Raw genomic sequence first — 19,166 nt, 5'->3', positions numbered from 1 at the left:
TGGGGGCTAACCTGTGGGAAGAGCTGAAAAGGTTGGGGTTGGGGAGCTGGGGGCTAACCTGTGGGAAGAGCTGAAAAGGTTTGGGTTGGGGAGCTGGGGCTAACCTGTGGGAAGAGCTGAAAAGGTTTGGGTTGGGGAGCTGGGGCTAACCTGTGGGAAGAGCTGAAAAGGTTGGGGTTGGGGAGCTGGGGGCTAACCTGTGGGAGGAGCTGAAAAGGTTGGGGTTGGGGAGCTGGGTGCTAACCTATGGGAAGAGCTGAAACGGTTGGGGAGCTGGGGGCTAACCTGTGGGAGGAGCTGAATATGTTGGGGTTGGGGAGCTGGGGGCTAACCTGTGGGAAGAGCTGAAAAGGTTTGGGTTGGGGAGCTGGGGGCTAACATGTGGGAAGAGCTGAAAAGTTTGTGGTTGGGGAGCTGTGGGCTAACCTGTGGGAAGAACTGAAAAGGTTTGGGTTGGGATGCTGGGGGCTAACCTGTGGGAGGAGCTGAAAAGGTTGGGGGAGTGGCGCTGGGTGCTAACCTGGGGGAGGAGCTGAAAAGGTTGGGGGTGTGGCCCTGGAGGCTAACCTGGGGGAAAAGCTTAAAAGTTTGGTTGGGGGTGTGGCCCTGGAGGCTAACCTGGGGGAAAAGTTTAAAAGGTTGGTTGGGGGTGTGGCCCTGGGGGCTAACCTGGGGGAGGAGCTGAAAAGGTTGGGGGTGTGGCACTGGGGGCTAACCTGGGGGATGAGCTGAAAAGGTTGGGGAGCTGGGGGCTAACCTGTGGGAAGGGCTGAAAAAGTTGGGGAGCTGGGGGCTAACCTGTGGGAAGAGCTTAAAAGGTTGGGGTTGGGGAGCTGGGGACTAACCTGTGGGAAGAGCTGGGGGCTAACCTGTGGGATGAGCTGAAAAGGTTGGGGAGCTGGGGGCTAACCTGTGGGAAGAGCTGAAAAGGTTGGGGAGCTGGGGGCTAACCTGTGGGAAGAGCTGAAAAAGTTGTGGAGCTGGGGGGGCTAACCTGTGGGAAGAGCTTAAAAGGTTGGGGTTGGGGAGCTGGGGGCTAACCTGTGGGAAGAGCTGAAAAGGTTGGGGTTGGGGAGCTGGGGGCTAACCTGTGGGATGAGCTGAAAAGGTTGGGGAGCTGGGGGCTAACCTGTGGGAAGAGCTTAAAAGGTTGGGGTTGGGGAGCTGGGGACTAACCTGTGGGAAGAGCTGAAAAGGTTGGGGTTGGGGAGCTGGGGACTAACCTGTGGGAAGAGCTGGGGGCTATCCTGTGGGATGAGCTGAAAAGGTTGGGGAGCTGGGGGCTAACCTGTGGGAAGAGCTGAAAAGGTTTGGGTTGGGGAGCTGGGGGCTAACCTGTGGGAAGAGCTGAAAAGGTTTGGGTTGGGGAGCTGGGGGCTAACCTGTGGGAAGAGCTGAAAAGGTTTGGGTTGGGGAGCTGGGGGCTAACCTGTGGGAAGAGCTGAAAAGGTTGGGGTTGGGGAGCTGGGGGCTAACCTGTGGGAGGAGCTGAAAAGGTTGGGGTTGGGGAGCTGGGGGCTAACCTGTGGGAAGAGCTGAAAAGGTTGGGGAGCTGGGGGCTAACCTGTGGGAAGAGCTGAAAAGGTTGGGGAGCTGGGGGCTAACCTGTGGGAAGAGCTGAAAAGGTTGGGGAGCTGGGGGCTAACCTGTGGGAGGAGCTGAAGGTGGGCTTGAGTATGGACCAGAGTGTCCCCGTTGCCGTCTGGGGGTGCATCCAGCTCCACGTGGAAGATGTAGAAGATGAAGCCGTAGAGCGCCGGGCCCAGGCCATTACACAGCCCCCGGATCCCCGTCACCATCCCCTGGCCCACCCCTGTGAGATGACAGCCAACAAGTATTTTATTTAAATTGGATTGCATTCAACCTTCACTTCACCTGGCAAGTTCAGCAAAATTACATATGTATCTCCTTTCCTTGAAGGAAACCAAAATATAAACGTCATTTCGCTGGGCTTCCCCTTCAACTGAGAACAATTTCTCATTTGCAATTACGACCAGGCCAATAGACGAATCAAAGAATGTGCAAAATCAAATAAAAATGTATTTGTCACATGCGTTGAATACTACAGGTGTAGATCTTACCGTGAAATGCTTACTTACGAGCCCTTAACCAACAATGCAGAGTTTTTTAAAAGTAGGAAAGAAAACATTTGCTAAATAAACTAAATGAAAAATAGTAATACAAAATAACTACAGTATAAAGAGGCTATATACAAGGGGTACCGGTACAGAGTCAATGTGCAGGGGTACTTGTTAGTCGAGGTAATATGTATACGTAGGTAGGGGTAAAGTGACTATGCATAGATGCAAAATAAAACTATAACAAAGTACAAACCTTGTTGGTCTGGTTCTGCCGTGCGGGAAACCAAAGCACTAATCGCTGGGAAAGTGATGCTTGACATGGCTGCTAGAGCACCTGCCGCCCACATCATCCTGTAGAGAGATGAGAGAGAACAGGTTAAGTAACTTGAAAGTGTACAGTGGGGAAAAAATGTATTTAGTCAGCCACCAATTGTGCAAGTTCTCCACTTAAAAAGATAAGAGAGGCCTGTAATTTTCATCATAGGTACACGTCAACTATGACAGACAAAATGAGAAAAAAAATATCCAGAAAATCACATTGTAGGATTTTTAATGAATTTATTTGCAAATGATGGTGGAAAATAAGTATTTGGTCAATAACAAAAGTTTCTCAATACTTTGTTATATACCCTTTGTTGGCAATGACACAGGTCAAACGTTTTCTGTAAGTCTTCACAAGGTTCACACACTGTTGCTGGTATTTTGGCCCATTCCTCCATGCAGATCTCCTCTAGAGCAGTGATGTTTTGGGGCTGTCGCTGGGCAACACAGACTTTCAACTCCCTCCAAAGATTTTCTATGGGGTTGAGATCTGGAGACTGGCTAGGCCATTCCAGGACCTTGAAATGCTTCTTACGAAGCCACTCCTTCGTTGCCCGGGCGGTGTGTTTGGGATCATTGTCATGCTGAAAGACCCAGCCACGTTTCATCTTCAATGCCCTTGCTGATGGAAGGAGGTTTTCACTCAAAATCTCACGATACATGGCCCCATTCATTCTTTCCTTTACACGGATCAGTCGTCCTGGTCCCTTTGCAGAAAAACAGCCCCAAAGCATGATGTTTCCACCCCCATTCTTCACAGTAGGTATGGTGTTCTTTGGATGCAACTCAGCATTCTTTGTCCTCCAAACACGACAAGTTGAGTTTTTACCAAAAAGTTATATTTTGGTTTCATCTGACCATATGACATTCTCCCAATCCTCTTCTGGATCATCCAAATGCACTCTAGCAAACTTCAGACGGGCCTGGACATGTACTGGCTTAAGCAGGGGGACACGTCTGGCACTGCAGGATTTGAGTCCCTGGTGGCGTAGTGTGTTACTGATGGTAGGCTTTGTTACTTTGGTCCCAGCTCTCTGCAGGTCATTCACTAGGTCCCCCGTGTGGTTCTGGGATTTTTGCTCACTGTTCTTGTGATCATTTTGACCCCACAGGGTGAGATCTTGCGTGGAGCCCCAGATCGAGGGAGATTATCAGTGGTCTTGTAGGTCTTCCATTTCCTAATAATTGCTCCCACAGTTGATTTCTTCAAACCAAGCTGCTTACCTATTGCAGATTCAGTCTTCCCAGCCTGGTGCAGGTCTACAATTTTGTTTCTGGTGTCCTTTGACAGCTCTTTGGTCTTGGCCATAGTGGAGTTTGGAGTGTGCCTGTTTGAGGTTGTGGACAGGTGTCTTTTATACTGATAACAAGTTCAAACAGGTGCCATTAATACAGGTAACGAGTGGAGGACAGAGGATCCTCTTAAAGAATAAGTTACAGGTCTGTGAGAGCCAGAAATCTTGCTTATTTGTAGGTGACCAAATACTTATTTTCCACCATAATTTGCAAATAAATTCATTAAAAAATCCTACAATGTGATTCTCTGGATTTTTTTTCTCAATTTGTCTGTCATAGTTGACGTGTACCTATGATGAAAATTACAGGCCTCTCTTATCTTTTTAAGTGGAGAACTTGCACAATTGGTGGCTGACTAAATACTTTTTTTCCCCACTGTATCTCTTCATTGAACTGAATCATCAGATGTGGTCATGGTTTGAGTGATCTTAAAAAGGCTTACCATGGCTCGGAGCCAAACCCATACCAGGCGAGCTGTAGTATCTGGAACCCAAGGCCGAGCAAGATGGTGTTCTTGTTCCCGATGGAACGCATGAGTAAACTTAATACTACTGTCTGACAAAGGAAAGAAAGAAAAATAATATAATATAATTGGAAACCATTTATTTTGAATGTTAATATTGCCTATAATGAATGTTCTCATTAATGCCCAAACCAGGTTAACATAACATGGCAGAGATTGGGATTATAGTGCCTTCAGAAAGTATTCATACCCCTTGACTTGTTCCACATTTTGTTGTGTTACAGACTGAATTCAAAATGGATTAAATAGATTTTTTCCTCACACATTTACACACAATACCCCATGATGACTAAGTAAAAACATGTTTTTAGAAATGTTTGCAAATTAATTTCAAATGAAATACTGAAATCTCATTTACATACATTTATAATAATAATAATAATAATAATAATAATATAATATGCCATTTAGCAGACGCTTTTATCCAAAGCGATTTACAGTCGTGCGTGCATACATTTTTGTGTATGGGTGGTCCCGGGGATCGAACCCACTACCTTGGCGTTACAAGCGCCGTGCTCTACCAGCTGAGCTACAGAGTCAATACTTTGTAGAAGCAACTTTCAGTCATCTTGGGTATGTCTGTATCACCTTTGCTTATATTTATAAATCTGGATTTGGGGATTTTTTTCCCATTCTTCCTTGCGTATTTTCTCAAACTCCATTAAGTTAGATGGGGAGCGGCGGTGAACAGCAATCTTCAAGTCTTTCCACAGATTTTCAATGGGATTCAAGTCTGGGCTTTGGCTGGGCCACTCAAGGAGTTTCACATTCTTGTTCTGAACTCTCTCCAGCGTTGCTTTGGCTGTATACTTGGGGTCATTGTCCTGTTGGAACGTAAATCTTCACCCCAGTCTAAGGTCGTTTGCACTCTGAAGCAGGTTCTCATCAAGGATTTGCCTGTTTTTCATTGTTTCCTCGAGCCTTACCAGTCTCACAGTCCCTGCCGCTGAAAAGCATCCCCATAGCATGATGCTGCCACCACCCATGCGGTAGGGATGGTTTTAGATGGTGATTAGCTTTGCATAGCGCTTTGCAAATCAGACCACAGAGTTACATTTCTGTCTCATCAGAACACAGAATATTTTGCCTTAATGCTCTGTGTCTTTCACATGCCTTTTTGCAAACTCCATATTTTTTTCTGTTTCCCAATGATGGAGACCACTGTGCTCTTGGAAACTTTCAACACTGTAGAAATCGTTTTATACCCTTCCCCAGATATATGCCTCATCACAATTCTATCTCAGAGCTCTACGGACAGTTCCTTAGACTTCATGGTATAGTTTCTGCTCTGACATGCACTGTCAACTGTGTGACCTTATATAGACAGGTGTGTTTCTTTCTAAATCATGTCCAAACAATTGAATTGACAACAGGTGGAGTCCAATCAAGTTGTAGTGACATCCAAGGATGATCAATGGAAATTGGATGCAACTTAGCTCAATTTGGAGTGTCATAGCAAAGGGGTGTGAATGGTTATGTAAATAATATTTCTGTATTTAATTTTTAATACAATTGCAAAAAGATTATCAAAACATGTTTCACTGTCATTATGGGGCATTGTGTGTAGATGGGTGAGAAACAAATCAATTTCATCAATTTTGAATTCAGGCTTTAACAACAAAATGTGGAATAAGTCAAGGGGTATGAATACTTTCTGAAGGCACTGTACATGTTCATTAAATGACAACTAACCTGTGCAACGATTGAAAGCAGTCCTAGAACAGCTATGAAAGCTGCAACACTTTCAGGTGAAAATCCCATAATCTGGAGAAAAAAATAAAATAAAGAACATTCATGTGATTGTACTGCCAGTGAGACCAAAGTAACTACACCCATCATCAAGCAAATAATGATTTAGCTAAATATACACTACATGGCCAAAGGTATGTAGACACCCCTTCAAATTAGTGGATTTGGCTATTTCACCTGTTGCTGACAGGTGTATAAAATCGAGCACATAGCCATGCAATCTCCATAGACAAACATTGGCAGTAGAATTGCCCATACTGAAGAGCTCAGTGACTTTCAACGTGGCACCGTCATAGGATGCCACCTTTCCAACAAGTCAGTTCGTGAAATTTCTGCCCTGCTAGAGTTGCCCTGGTCAACTGTAAGTGCTGTTATTTTCAAGTGGAAACGTCTAGGAGCAACAACGGCTCAGCCGCGAAGTGGTGGCCACACAAGCTCACAGAATGGGACTGGCGAGTGCTGAAGCGCGTAAAAATAGTCTGTCCTTAGTTGAAACACTCACTACCGAGTTCCAAACTGCCTCTGGAAGCAACGTCAGCACAATAACTGTTCATCGGGAGCTTCCAAGAAATGGGTTCCATGGCCGAGCAGCCTCACACAAGCCTAAGATCACCATGCGCAATGCCAAGCGTCGGCTGGAGTGGTGTAAGCTCGCCGCCATTGGACACTGGAGCAGTGGAAACGCGTTCTCTGGAGAGATGAATTAAGCTTCACCAGCTGGCAGCCCAACGGAATAATCTGGGTTTGGAGGATGCCAGGAGAACGCTACCTGCCCCAATGCATAGTGCCAAATGTAAAGTTTGTTGGAGGAGGTCTGGGGCTGTTTTTCATGGTCCGGGCACAAAGTGAGGTCCATACAGAAATGGTTTGTCGAGAGCGGTGTGGAAGAACTTGTCTGGCCTGCAGAGCCCTGACCTCAACCCCATCGAACACCTTTGGGATGAATTGGAACGCCAACTGCGAGCCAGGCCTAATCGCCCAACATCAGTGCCCGACCTCACTAATGCTCTTGTGGCTAAATGGAAGCAAGTCCCTGCAGCAATGTTCCAACATCTAGAGGAAAGCCTTCCCAGAAGAGTGCAGGCTGTTATAGCAGCAAAGGGGAGGACCAACTCCATATTAATGCCCATGATTTTGGAGCGAGATATTCGACGAACAGGTGGTGTAGCTGCAAGCAGCAAAGAACAGCAATGAACGGAGTAACGGACCATTTGTGGAATTACTTTGCAGTATACTTCAAATTAACTATAGTCAAACCCCCTCGACAAGTCTGCCAAATACTTTGACTATGAAGGAGACTTGACCTCAGTGGCATTGATCAAGGCAATAACAACTCAAAGGGAAGTTTGTCTTATGTACAGGATTCACATGGTATACACCGTCCAATTAAATGCTTACTTGCAGGTTCCTTCTCGACAATGCAAAAACAATAAGAAATAATAGAATATAAGAATACATAAAGTAAATGGCAGTAGAATGTAATATTTTAATACAGGAAGGAGGTGGACACATCTCTTTTGACAGAATACAGTGTAGACAGACCTGTCGTAAGTAGAGAAAGAAGCTGGAGTACTGGCCAGCCTCGGGGAGGTAGGACAGGAACACTGTTATACAGATGAGCAGCACAGTGGAATCCTGGCCCACTTTCCTTAGAGACTGGAGACAGAAAGAAAGGGGTTAGGTTGGTGATACAATATGATGTACAATGAACACCCATCCACTCCTTCACACGTCTCATGGCGGAAAGGAGGCCTTCTATGAGAACTGGGTCACAGACAGACAGACAGACAGACAGAGGAGAGGAGAGATTTCTCTGACTCAAAAAAATAATCATTTAGCCTCATTTTTGTAGGTCAATCCAGGGCTCTAGACTAGCTTTTTCCACTAACCTTTCAGTTGATGGCACCAGCACATGACTTGGTCGCACCCATTTTTAATGACCTGACTAATAATGACAAGCCATCTTTTAAATTAGCATGCCCTTCTGTTCTTACATTGATTTGGATCGATTTACTCAGGGTTCAACGCTAACTTTTTTTCTCACTGGCAGTTTGTGTGTATTGGGGCGCATGCTCTCTCTATATTCAGCTAGTGATAGGCTACATTTGGTTATTAATTAATGATGTATTAAAAAGCTGTATGATATCATTTTACAATACAAGACATTACTCTATTTGTTAGAATTGCATTGCATTAATTGCATAAATGTTTGTTTCTAAAGTAGGCCTGTAATTTATTTATTTATTTTTTAGATCTCAAAATAGGACGTTGCCCCTTTACGACTTTTGAAAAGAGATATTGATACTGTATGTCTACAGTAGGCTAGCCAAGACCAATCCTATGAGTATTTTTGTAGTTCTTTTGATAGACTATCAACAGTAGCCAGTAGACCATTTTTTACATTTACATTTTACATTTTAGTCATTTAGCAGACGCTCTTATCCAGAGCGACTTACAATATTTTGTTTGTTTGTTTGTTTGTTTATACTGGCCCCCCGTGGGAATCAAACCCACAACCCTGGCGTTGCAAACGCCATGCTCTACCAACTGAGCTACATCCCTGCCGGCCATTCCCTCCCCTACCCTGGACAACGCTGGGCCAATTGTGCGCCGCCCCATGGGTCTCCCGGTCGCGGCCAGCTACGACAGAGCCTGGATTTGAACCAGGATCTCTAGTGGCACAGCTAGCACTGCGATGCAGTGCCTTAGACCACTGCGCCACTCGGGAGACTATTTTATCAGTGACAAGACAACTGAGATGGTAGCCTATGATTAAAAAAGTAAGCCATTTCATCTAACATATCCATCCTTGTTTAAATCTCCAGTTTGAGAACCTTTTGACTTCCCAGTAGATTACAATGGCGATGGACAGACAGTTATCAGCACTATGTAGCCACTGCTCAACCAGAATAGCCTATGCAGCTCCCAACACCTCAAACATACTGACACATTTACGCCCAAGTATTCTTACCACCGGAGCAAGACGGAAATGCAAAAAATAAAATAAAAAATAATCTCCCCTCTGCATTCAAGCAGCCCTTCGCAGCTGATTCTGACCAAATAAATTACAATAGCGATAGGTATGTTTAGCCTATAGCCGCGGATATGCTCCCATTCTCAGTGGTTGAGAAAAGGGGATTTCAGCACCTTGAGAAAGTGCTCGAGCAAAGTTACGAACTTCGCCCTCTCACACCCATTTCAGCAAACAGCTAGTACCCGCTCTAAGCAAGCTACATCTGAAGTCGTCAATGACTTGGCCAACCTGTTGTGCTTACTACAAAGGGATGGAACTCCAGGGCTACAAAGAGCTACTTAAGCCATGTTCACATTGGAAGTTTGAAGTGACTCAAATCCTATTTATTTGCATATCTGATTCTAATCTGTTCTTTTTCCTGCAGTCTGAATAGACAAAAAGCACATGGAATCTGATATTTCAAGCCACAGTTAATTGTTTACAAACAAATTAGTGAATGTGCTAGAACGCGAAACAGCTAGCTAGTGGACTGCTGTGGCTAGCCAAAAATGGACTCATTTTGAAAGTTGGATCATCTTATCCTTTGAGGCTTTAAATGTGTTCTTACACTATGATTTTGAACATTCAAAGCAACTGGGAAACATCCATGGCAGGAATGGTTGTCACCTTAGCTTGATATTATTATAACTTCTGAGTGACAGGAAGCACCACCAATCAGCCTACACCACCGCACACACACCTGTCGTTACTATGACAACTAGCATTGTCAGCAAATAACTGCTGTCTGAACACACACAAATCTGATTTGGTCACTTGTAACTTGCTGTTTTGACAGTCAGTAGTCCAAAACTGATTTGAAAAACAAAACTGATTTGAGTATTAAGGCCTGCAGTGTGAACAAGGCTTTAGTGATGGCCCATCGCATTGCCTCAGAGTGGGAGATGAGAAGTACTGTGATACAGACATGCCCCCTTTATGAGAGTCACAATTGTGCATATTTCTTGCTTAGTAAGAAAACCTTATAGTATATGCCTATCCAATGTCTGAACCATGTTTACATATTGATTTCACACGCATATTGCACTTTATTTTAGTGTCGTTTTAATTTAAGAAACGTGTTGTTATTCCTGATGGTGCTCTCATCAGGCATTATATGAATCATGATCATATATGGAATCAGGAATACCAACACTTTGCATTTATTGATTTATTTATGTTTATTTAAAAAAAATGTGGATCTTGTCTCATCGCTGCAACTCCCCAACGGGCTCGGGAGGTGAAGGTTGAGTCATGCGTCCTCCAACACATGACCCGCCTAACCGCGCTTCTTAACACCCACCCGCTTAACCCGGAAGCCAGCCGCACCAACGTGTCGGAGGAAACACAGTTCAACTGATGACTGAGGTCAGCCTGCAGGCACCCGGCCCACCACAAGGAGTCGCTAGAGCACGATGAGGCAAGTAAAGCCCCCCCGGCCAAACCCTCCCCTACCTGGACGACGCTGGGCCAATTGTGCGCCGCCCTATGGGACTCCCGATCAGGGCCGGTTGTGATACAGCCCAGGATCGAACCCAGGTCTGTAGTGACGCCTCTAGCACTGCGATGCAGTGCCTTAGACCGCTGCGCCACTCGGGAGGCCCCTGTATTTTCTTAAATAAATAAAAATGAACTACAGTAACTGTTGGCATTTCATTTTCCCGCTGTACTAAATAGTTAACTACCGAAATAACTAGCCAGGCTACACGATGTGTGTTGAATTGGCTATCTAGTTAGGCTGTCATTTTTTATGGGCTAGGCCTACCTGCTGTAATGTCTAACTCTCTCCTCTGGCACACATGCAGCTGATGCACACACCAATACTTTTCTAAGAATTTCATGACCGTACGAAGCCTGTTTGCTGACCAATTATGTGCTATAACTGTGCAAATAACTCACTAATTAGCAAGAAATACCAACAAATGTGCACACACGGCTACAAGTGGGTCTCAGTGTTGCCCCTATATTCACTTAGAAGCAGCGGACCGCTCCATAAAATCTCTCTATATATATATATATATATATATATATATATATTAAATCATTTTCGAGATGGTAAAACGTTTTCAGTGTAAACTTAAATGACTAAAACCAGATATAATGTATGTAGAAAAAGATAAAGGCACTATATATTTTTAAATAAGATCTTTGAGAACTAACAACCACCGAAATAATAAAAAATTGACGGTCAGGAAGAATATAAAATTCCAAAAATGCTATGGCATTGATTTTGTTATGTTTGAGTCACTCAGCATACGAACACGGCATAAGCCATGGCAAAATGTGTAGAATTTCAGGAAATTAGCTTTAAAAATAGCATTTTTTCCTCTCTCAGCCCCATGACAGTGTGTAGAATTGCAGGAAATTAGTTTTTAAACTGCAAAATGTCTCAGCAAAATGTACCCCCCCCCCAATTCTGATCAGAGTAATTGTTTAATATGATTTTAGATTTGTTTTACTTGTCCATTTGGTCAACTCAAATCTATATTCTTCTTGTCCGACTATTTTCTTTTCTTATTCCAGACAAGCATTAATGTCGAGCCCTGTGTGATGTTGATTAATTTTATCAACACAGCCTTCCCGCTCAACATTGCCAGAGGAAGACCTGTTTAGTTGTGCCATGCGTAGCTGCTGTACATTGTGTAATTTATCTTCAAACATTTAGTGGTGCAGCCCCTAGGGGATTTGGAGTATTATGAAATGTGCTTTTCAGCCGCCTCTCTTCGTATATAGTAAGTTATGACCGTCAAACAACCCACTTTAGGAGTGTTCAGGTTTGCCTGACGTAGACCACACCCTGGTCTAAACGCTTCCTGAATGTTTGTTCCTTATGCTGGGTAAATCCCATTGTGTTTTTCAAAAATTGTGTTTGTGTGCACACTGCACTGCACTGTTAACCTGTTTTGGGCACTGTTGGTTTCTATGCCCAATTAGAAAGACATTGTTCAGAACTAAAAGCTGAGGTACACTAAAATGGCCTGTACCCAACAATTCAGTCCAAATACATGAACAAGACCAACTGAGATGTCGTATGCATTTGTGAAGAGAACCTGACCAATTGTAATGTGGTTAGTTGTAAGGGTGTAACCTCTTGCAACTAACCACATTACAATTTATCAGTTTCTCTTCCCAAATGCATTCGACATCTCAGTTGGTCTTGTTCTTTTATGAAATCTAGTGAAAATAGTAAGTGATGGAGCTATTGTGGAGGCAAATGGTAAGACTGAAGAGGACCACTTGTAACATGAGTAGCTAGTTGAAAGTGTCAACACACAAACAGATGCTATAATGCTTCCCTAAGGGAAACCATGGCTGTCAGTCAAGAGGACGAGGTCTTGCAGCACAGCCATTCTCAACACATTCTATTGCTGAGCCCGCTTTTTTACCAGGAACAATACCTACCTCCACCGCTGCCACCAATTACGTTGATACCATTGTCCCTTCAAGCTTTTGGAAACGGACCCCCCCTCCCCTCTAAAAGCACACTAATGGGGTACATAAACATACAAATTGGGTGATTAATGGGGTACACAAACTGACTGAGCCGTTAGAAGTGGACCATGTACTCACAGCAAAGGGGTCGGCCTGTTCCCAGGAGATGGGAGCCCCCCAGGATGCTGGCCTCATCTTCTCAGGCAGAGACTCGGGCACAGCCACCAGGATGAAGCAGATGTCCAGCATAGCGATGGCCGAGGCCAGCACCACCACCAGGCCGTCACCATACACACGGCCCAGGTAGGCTCCGATGGCAGGGCTTGTCACCAGGCTAGCAGCAAAGGTGGCCGACACCTAACGGACAAGAGTAGAGGAGGTTTACTGACTAACTTTTCAACTACCAGTCTTTAAATAAAATAGTAGTTTCACTTTGAGTGTGTGCAACATTTCTGCTTTGTCAAGTGGGACCAAATTGCAAATAGGTTCTAAAGGATATAACTATTTTAGCCACAAATGGACCACAAATCACTGAATCAAAAAGGTGACAAGGTAAACTTGAAAGTTGAAGATTAAAATAAAATAGTGTAGGTAATGTGTGATACACACCAGTCCATAGGCCATGCTGCGCTCATGCTCCTGTGTGATGTCAGCCACATAGGCAAAGACCACGGAGAAGGTTACAGCAAACACACCGGACACTGAGATAACTGCAAAATACCACCTGAAACAGAGGCAGGACATGGCACTCAGTTATTATTTGACTTGACTCTCAGTTCCATCTCAACACGTCACAAGGGCACATTATATTAGCTAATGCATCTTGTATAAAATATAGAATAGTGTAGAGTAGAACAGTATGAAGTTCAGATCTTCCTAATTCGTTTAACCACGATAGATTCCATAGAACTATGATTCATTTGAATGGTGACCTCAGTAACTATGGACTCTCTGGTTGGGTGCCATCGTACCAGGGGCTTATCTTCATCAGTGGAATGGGAGCGCAGGTGAAGAAAACGGTAAGCAGGAGAAAAGACTTCCGACCCCACACATCAGACAGGGCACCAATCAGCGGAGCACTCAGGAAAGACAGCAGGCCCTGAAACACAATAAGAAGACACATCCAATGAATGGAAACAGAATTGAAGTGTAACTAGATGTGCTGTTCAAAATAATAACACCTGTTCAAACACTTTACCTTTACCCCCTGGATCAAGCCATTCATTAGAAACGTATGCTTCGGGAACGTCTCATGTAGGACCTGGATAACAAGGGGATAAGGACAGATAGTGGAGACTTAATTGTGATTATAAACTTGTTGGTTCGAGCCCTGAATGCTGATTGGCTGACAGCCATGGTATATTTAAGCAATAAGGCCCAAGGAGTTGTGGTATATGGCCAATATACCACGGCTAAGGGCTGTTCTTATGCATGACGCAACGTGGAGGTGCCTGGACACAGCCCTTAGCCGTGGTATATCGGCCATATAACTAACCCCTGAGGAGCCTTATTGCTATTATAAACTGGTTACAAATGTAATTGGAAGGGTAAAAATACATGTTTTGTCATACCCGTGGTATACGGTCTCATATACAACAGCTTTCAGCCAATCAGTATTCAGGGCTCGAACCACCCAGTTTATAAGACCGTATAAAAATAAATTGTAAAGTGGTTGTCCCACTGGCTATCATAAGGTGAATGCACCAATTTGTAAGTCGCTCTGGATAAGAGCGTCTGCTAAATGACGTAAATGTAAATGTATACCACGGATATGACAAAACATTTATTTTTACTGCTCTAATTACGTTGGTAACTAGTTTATAATAGCAATAAGGCACCTCTGGGGTTTGTGATATATGGCCAATATACCACGGCTAAGGGCTGTGTCAAGGCACTCCGCGTTGCGTCGTACATACGAACAGCCCTTAGCCGTGGTATATTGGCTATACAGTGGGGGAAAAAAGTATTTAGTCAGCCACCTATTGTGCAAGTTCTCCCACTTAAAAAGATGAGAGAGGCCTGTAATTTTCATCATAGGTACACGTCAACTATGACAGACAAAATGAGAAAAAAAATGCAGAAAATCACATTGTAGGATTTTTTATGACTTTATTTGCAAATTATGGTGGAAAATAAGTATTTGGTCAATAACAAAAGTTTCTCAATACTTTGTTATATTCCCTTTGTTGGCAATGACACAGGTCAAACGTTTTCTGTAAGTCTTCACAAGGTTTTCACACACTGTTGCTGGTATTTTGGCCCATTCCTCCATGCAGATCTCCTCTAGAGCAGTGATGTTTTGGGGCTGTCGCTGGGCAACACGGACTTTCAACTCCCTCCAAAGATTTTCTATGGGGTTGAGATCTGGAGACTGGCTAGGCCACTCCAGGACCTTGAAATGCTTCTTACGAAGCCACTCCTTCGTTGCCCGGGTGGTGTGTTTGGGATCATTGTCATGCTAAAAGACCCAGCCACGTTTCATCTTCAATGCCCTTGCTGATGGAAGGAGGTTTTCACTCAAAATCTCACGATACATGGCCCCATTCATTCTTTCCTTTACACGGATCAGTCGTCCTGGTCCCTTTGCAGAAAAACAGCCCCAAAGCATGATGTTTCTATCCCCATGCTTCACAGTAGGTATGGTGTTCTTTGGATGCAACTCAGCATTCTTTGTCCTCCAAACACGACGAGTTGAGTTTTTACCAAAAAGTTATATTTTGGTTTCATCTGACCATATCACATTCTCCCAATCCTCTTCTGGATTATCCAAATGCACTCTAGCAAACTTCAGACGGGCCTGGACATGTACTGGCTTAAGCAGGGGGACACGTCTTGCACTGCAGTATTTGAGTCCCTGGTGGCGTAGTGTGTTACTGATGGTAGGCTTTGTTACTTTGGTCCCAGCTCTCTGCAGGTCATTCACTAGGTCCCCCCGTGTCGTTCTGGGATTTTTGCTCACCGTTCTTGTGATCATTTTGACCCCACGGGGTGAGATCTTGCGTGGAGCCCCAGATCGAGGGAGATTATCAGTGGTCTTGTATGTCTTCCATTTCCTAATAATTGCTCCCACAGTTGATTTCTTCAAACCAAGCTGCTTACCTATTGCAGATTCAGTCTTCCCAGCCTGGTGCAGGTCTACAATTTTGTTTCTGGTGTCCTTTGACAGCTCTTTGGTCTTGGCCATAGTGGAGTTTGGAGTGTGACTGTTTGAGGTTGTGGACAGGTGTCTTTTATACTGATAACAAGTTCAAACAGGTGCCATTAATACAGGTAACGAGTGGAGGACAGAGGAGACTCTTAAAGAAGAAGTTACAGGTCTATGAGAGCCAGAAATCTTGCTTGTTTGTAGGTGACCAAATACTTATTTTCCACCATAATTTGCAAATAAATTCATTAAAAATCCTACAATGTGATTTTCTGGATTTTTTTTTCTCATTTTGTCTGTCATAGTTGACGTGTACCTATAATGAAAATTACAGGCCTCTCTCATCTTTTTAAGTGGGAGAACTTGCACAATTGGTGGCTGACTCAATACTTTTTTTCCCCACTGTATACCACACCCCCTCTGGCCTTTTTGCTTAAACATAGTTTCATCAGCAGCCAACAAATCATACTGTATGAAATAATAGGTAATAAAGACGACAACCTACCACCAAAGTGGGTGCTGTAAGCAGGCCCCAGGCAAAAAATTCCAAAAAGATGACAATTACAGCATGGTACACGCTGGGAGCTCCAAAACCTTGTGCCTGGTGAACAGAGTGGAACCGCTATGTAAGTATGTCAACAAGCAACAAGTAATACTCAACTGTCTTACTTTCAAATAAGATATATTAAAAAAGGTAAACTCAGCAATAGGACATCATCATACACAGTGTGGCAACTTCCTGCTTACAGTCATCAACAACAGAATTCATATCTGCCACCACTGACTCTTCTAAAGTTACATTTCCCACATTGGAAGAGCCAGCAGTGGCAGTCTTGCCAAATTTGACTTTTATTGACTTCTGTTTGCAGGAATATGGTCCCCTGTGTATGATTATACACTACATGGCCAAAAGGTATGTGGATACCCCTTCAAATTAGTGGATTCTACTATTTCAGCCACACCCGTTGCTGACAGGTGTATAACAATTTCTATGGAGATTGCATTGCTGTGTGCTCAAACACTGGTAGTAGAATGGCCCATACTTAAGAGCTCAGTGACTTTCAACCTGGCACTGTCATAAGATGCCACCTTTCCAACAAGTCAGTTCGTCAAATTTCTGCCCTGCTAGAGCTGCCCCTGTCAACTGTAAGTGCTGTTATTATGAAGTGGAAACGTCTATTAGTAACAACGGCTTAGCCACGAAGTGGTAGGCCACACAAGCTCAAAGAACGGGACCGCCGAGTGCAGAAGCGCGTACAAATAGTCTGTCCTCAGCTGCAACACTCACTACCGAGTTCCAAACTGCCCCTGGAAGCAACGTCAGCACAACAACTTTTCGTCGGGAGCTTCATGAAATGGGTTTCCATGGTCGAGTAGCCGCACACAAGCCTAAGATCACCATGCGCAATGCCACGTGTTGGCTGGAGTGGTGTAAAGCTTGCCGCCATTGGACTCTGGAGCAGTGGAAACGCGTACTTTGGAGTGAGGAATCATGCTTCACCATCTGGTAGTCCGACAGACTAATCTGGGTTTGGCAGATGCCAGAAGAACGCTACCTGCCAGAATGCATAGTGGCAACTGTAAAGTTTAGTGGAGGAATAATGGTCTGGGGCTGTTCTTCATGGTTCAGGCTAGACCCCTTAGTTCCAGTGAAGGGAAATCTTAACACTACAGCATACAATAACATTCTAGACGATTCTGTGCTTCCAACTTTGTGGCAACAGTTTGGGGAAGGCACTTTCCTGTTTCAGCATGACAATGCCACTGTGCACAAAGCGAGGTCCATACAGAAATGGTTTGTCGGGATCAGTGGAAGAACTTGACTGGCCTGCACAGAGCTCTGACCTCAACCCCATCAAACACCTTTCGGATTAATTGGAACGTCGACTGTGAGCTAGGCCTAATCGCCCAACATCAGTGCCCGACCTCACTAATGCTCTTGTGGCTGAATGGAAGCAAGTCCCTGCAGCAATGTTCCAACATCTAGTGGAAAGCCTTCCCAGAAGAGTGAAGGCTGTTATAGCAGCAAAGGTGGGACCAACTCCATATTAATGCCCATGATTTTGGAATGAGATGTTCGACGAGCAGGTGTCCACATACTTTTGTTCATGTAATGTAGCTACCATATTGCTGTCGTTTCCAATGGGAACAAATGAGCCATAGTGGGCAGAACAAGCAAGGAGGCGGGTAGAGCCAAGCACGAGCTAGCGGGATCCTATTGGCGCGTTCTAGCATAATCTACATATTTCCGTTAGGGAACGCCTACTGTGAAGTGCACGTTTGCAATAACTAAATTCGCCTTTGCACTCCTTCTAAACAACAGGATTTTTAAATGTTTTTGCAAAGGGTAAAGTCTACAAACCTTAGTCCACTCTGTGCATAATAGATTCTAGTTTTGGGAACAGAAAACTGTATTGCCCGCCAGTGGGCTTCCTCTCACTACCATATTTGGTAGTGAGTGGAAACGCCAAGCGGATGCTTCACATTTAAAACATCCCGTGGAATATCTGTCTCATTGTTCTATCTGTGGTTATACCTTTACTAGAGGCTAGCTAACGTTACACAGAACTAAACAAACAGCTAGCAAGCTTGCCTGTACTAGAGCCACCTTTTTAACAATAATGTTTAACGTTACCTTACTAGTCAGCTAGCTTGCGAATACTAAGTTACTGTCAAAGAGACTGATATTTTAGTTAGCGCCACACATCTGGTATCCAGTTAGGTAGCTAATGTTAGCACCAGCAGATACGTTAGCTAGCTAACGTAGCTAGCAATGTTGTTTTTGAGAGGACTAGGAAGAGGCATCGGAACTTCCCCAGGGCGCTAGCAAGCAGAACGAGCTAGCGCGTTAAATGTCACACATTGTAGACAGACATACCACATGCTGAAAACTCATCTCAAGAAATACGATGCCAAATACTGTCATTTTGGTGTAAACTCACCGTTCCTCCATCCTTGATAATAATTTTTTTCGCCAGCAGAAGACTGCGATTCGCCCGTTTCTTCTTTTTACTCTGTGTCATATTACCATTCTAGTTCTTTGTTTAATAGGAATATATTTGTTAAGAAATTTTATAAACTATTTAAATCAGATTATGTTGGAAAAGAAAAGGAATAAATCCAATTTTCGAACTAAAAGGGCTGTTTCGTCCATTCACTCAACCACCGCCATCTTTGCAAAAACATCATTAAAACGTAATGACGTCTCATCATACGATTTTCTAACGTCCGTGTACCCGCTATCAAAGATTATGCCGCGTTCAAAAACACTGGGAACGGTGAATTTGGAAATCTCAGACTTCCGATTTATGCATTCAAAAGAACTGGGAACTCGGAAAAAAAATCGAGTTCCGACTGGGAAAAATCGATTTGAAAGGTCATCCAACTCGGAATTCCAACTCGGGACTCTTTCGAGAGCTCAGACTTTCCGACCTGAAAATCACTGATGTCATGATTTGACCTCGTATTGCCGCGTTCAAAACAACTGGGAACTCGGATAAATACGAGGTCAAATCATGACGTCAGTGATCTTCAGGTCGGAAACACTGGCTGTTGTTTACAAGCATCTTCAGTTCATATACATATTATTAGGCTAATATTTAACTCAGT

At 44.0% G+C, this 19,166-nt stretch overlaps 1 protein-coding gene across 1 annotated transcript; it reads right to left on the bottom strand.

The window, feature by feature from the left end:
* Window positions 1-1,646: 1,646 nt before the first annotated feature.
* On the bottom strand, window positions 1,647-18,861 carry LOC121576474 (hippocampus abundant transcript 1 protein; the record flags this gene model as incomplete). The annotated part of the gene is given in 11 exon segments (XM_045223627.1): window positions 1,647-1,813; window positions 2,335-2,432; window positions 4,141-4,253; window positions 5,914-5,985; window positions 7,513-7,626; window positions 12,551-12,769; window positions 13,022-13,136; window positions 13,384-13,511; window positions 13,611-13,673; window positions 16,063-16,158; window positions 18,500-18,861. Coding segments are annotated over 11 exon segments (1,266 nt in total), but the record flags the coding sequence as incomplete, so codon positions are not given.
* Between the last annotated feature and the right edge of the window lie 305 nt (window positions 18,862-19,166).

This window comes from Coregonus clupeaformis, chromosome 11 (assembly GCF_020615455.1).
Source record: "Coregonus clupeaformis isolate EN_2021a chromosome 11, ASM2061545v1, whole genome shotgun sequence".
Taxonomy (NCBI): Eukaryota; Metazoa; Chordata; class Actinopteri; order Salmoniformes; family Salmonidae; genus Coregonus; species Coregonus clupeaformis.
This window is presented reverse-complemented; position numbering and strand designations above follow the sequence as displayed.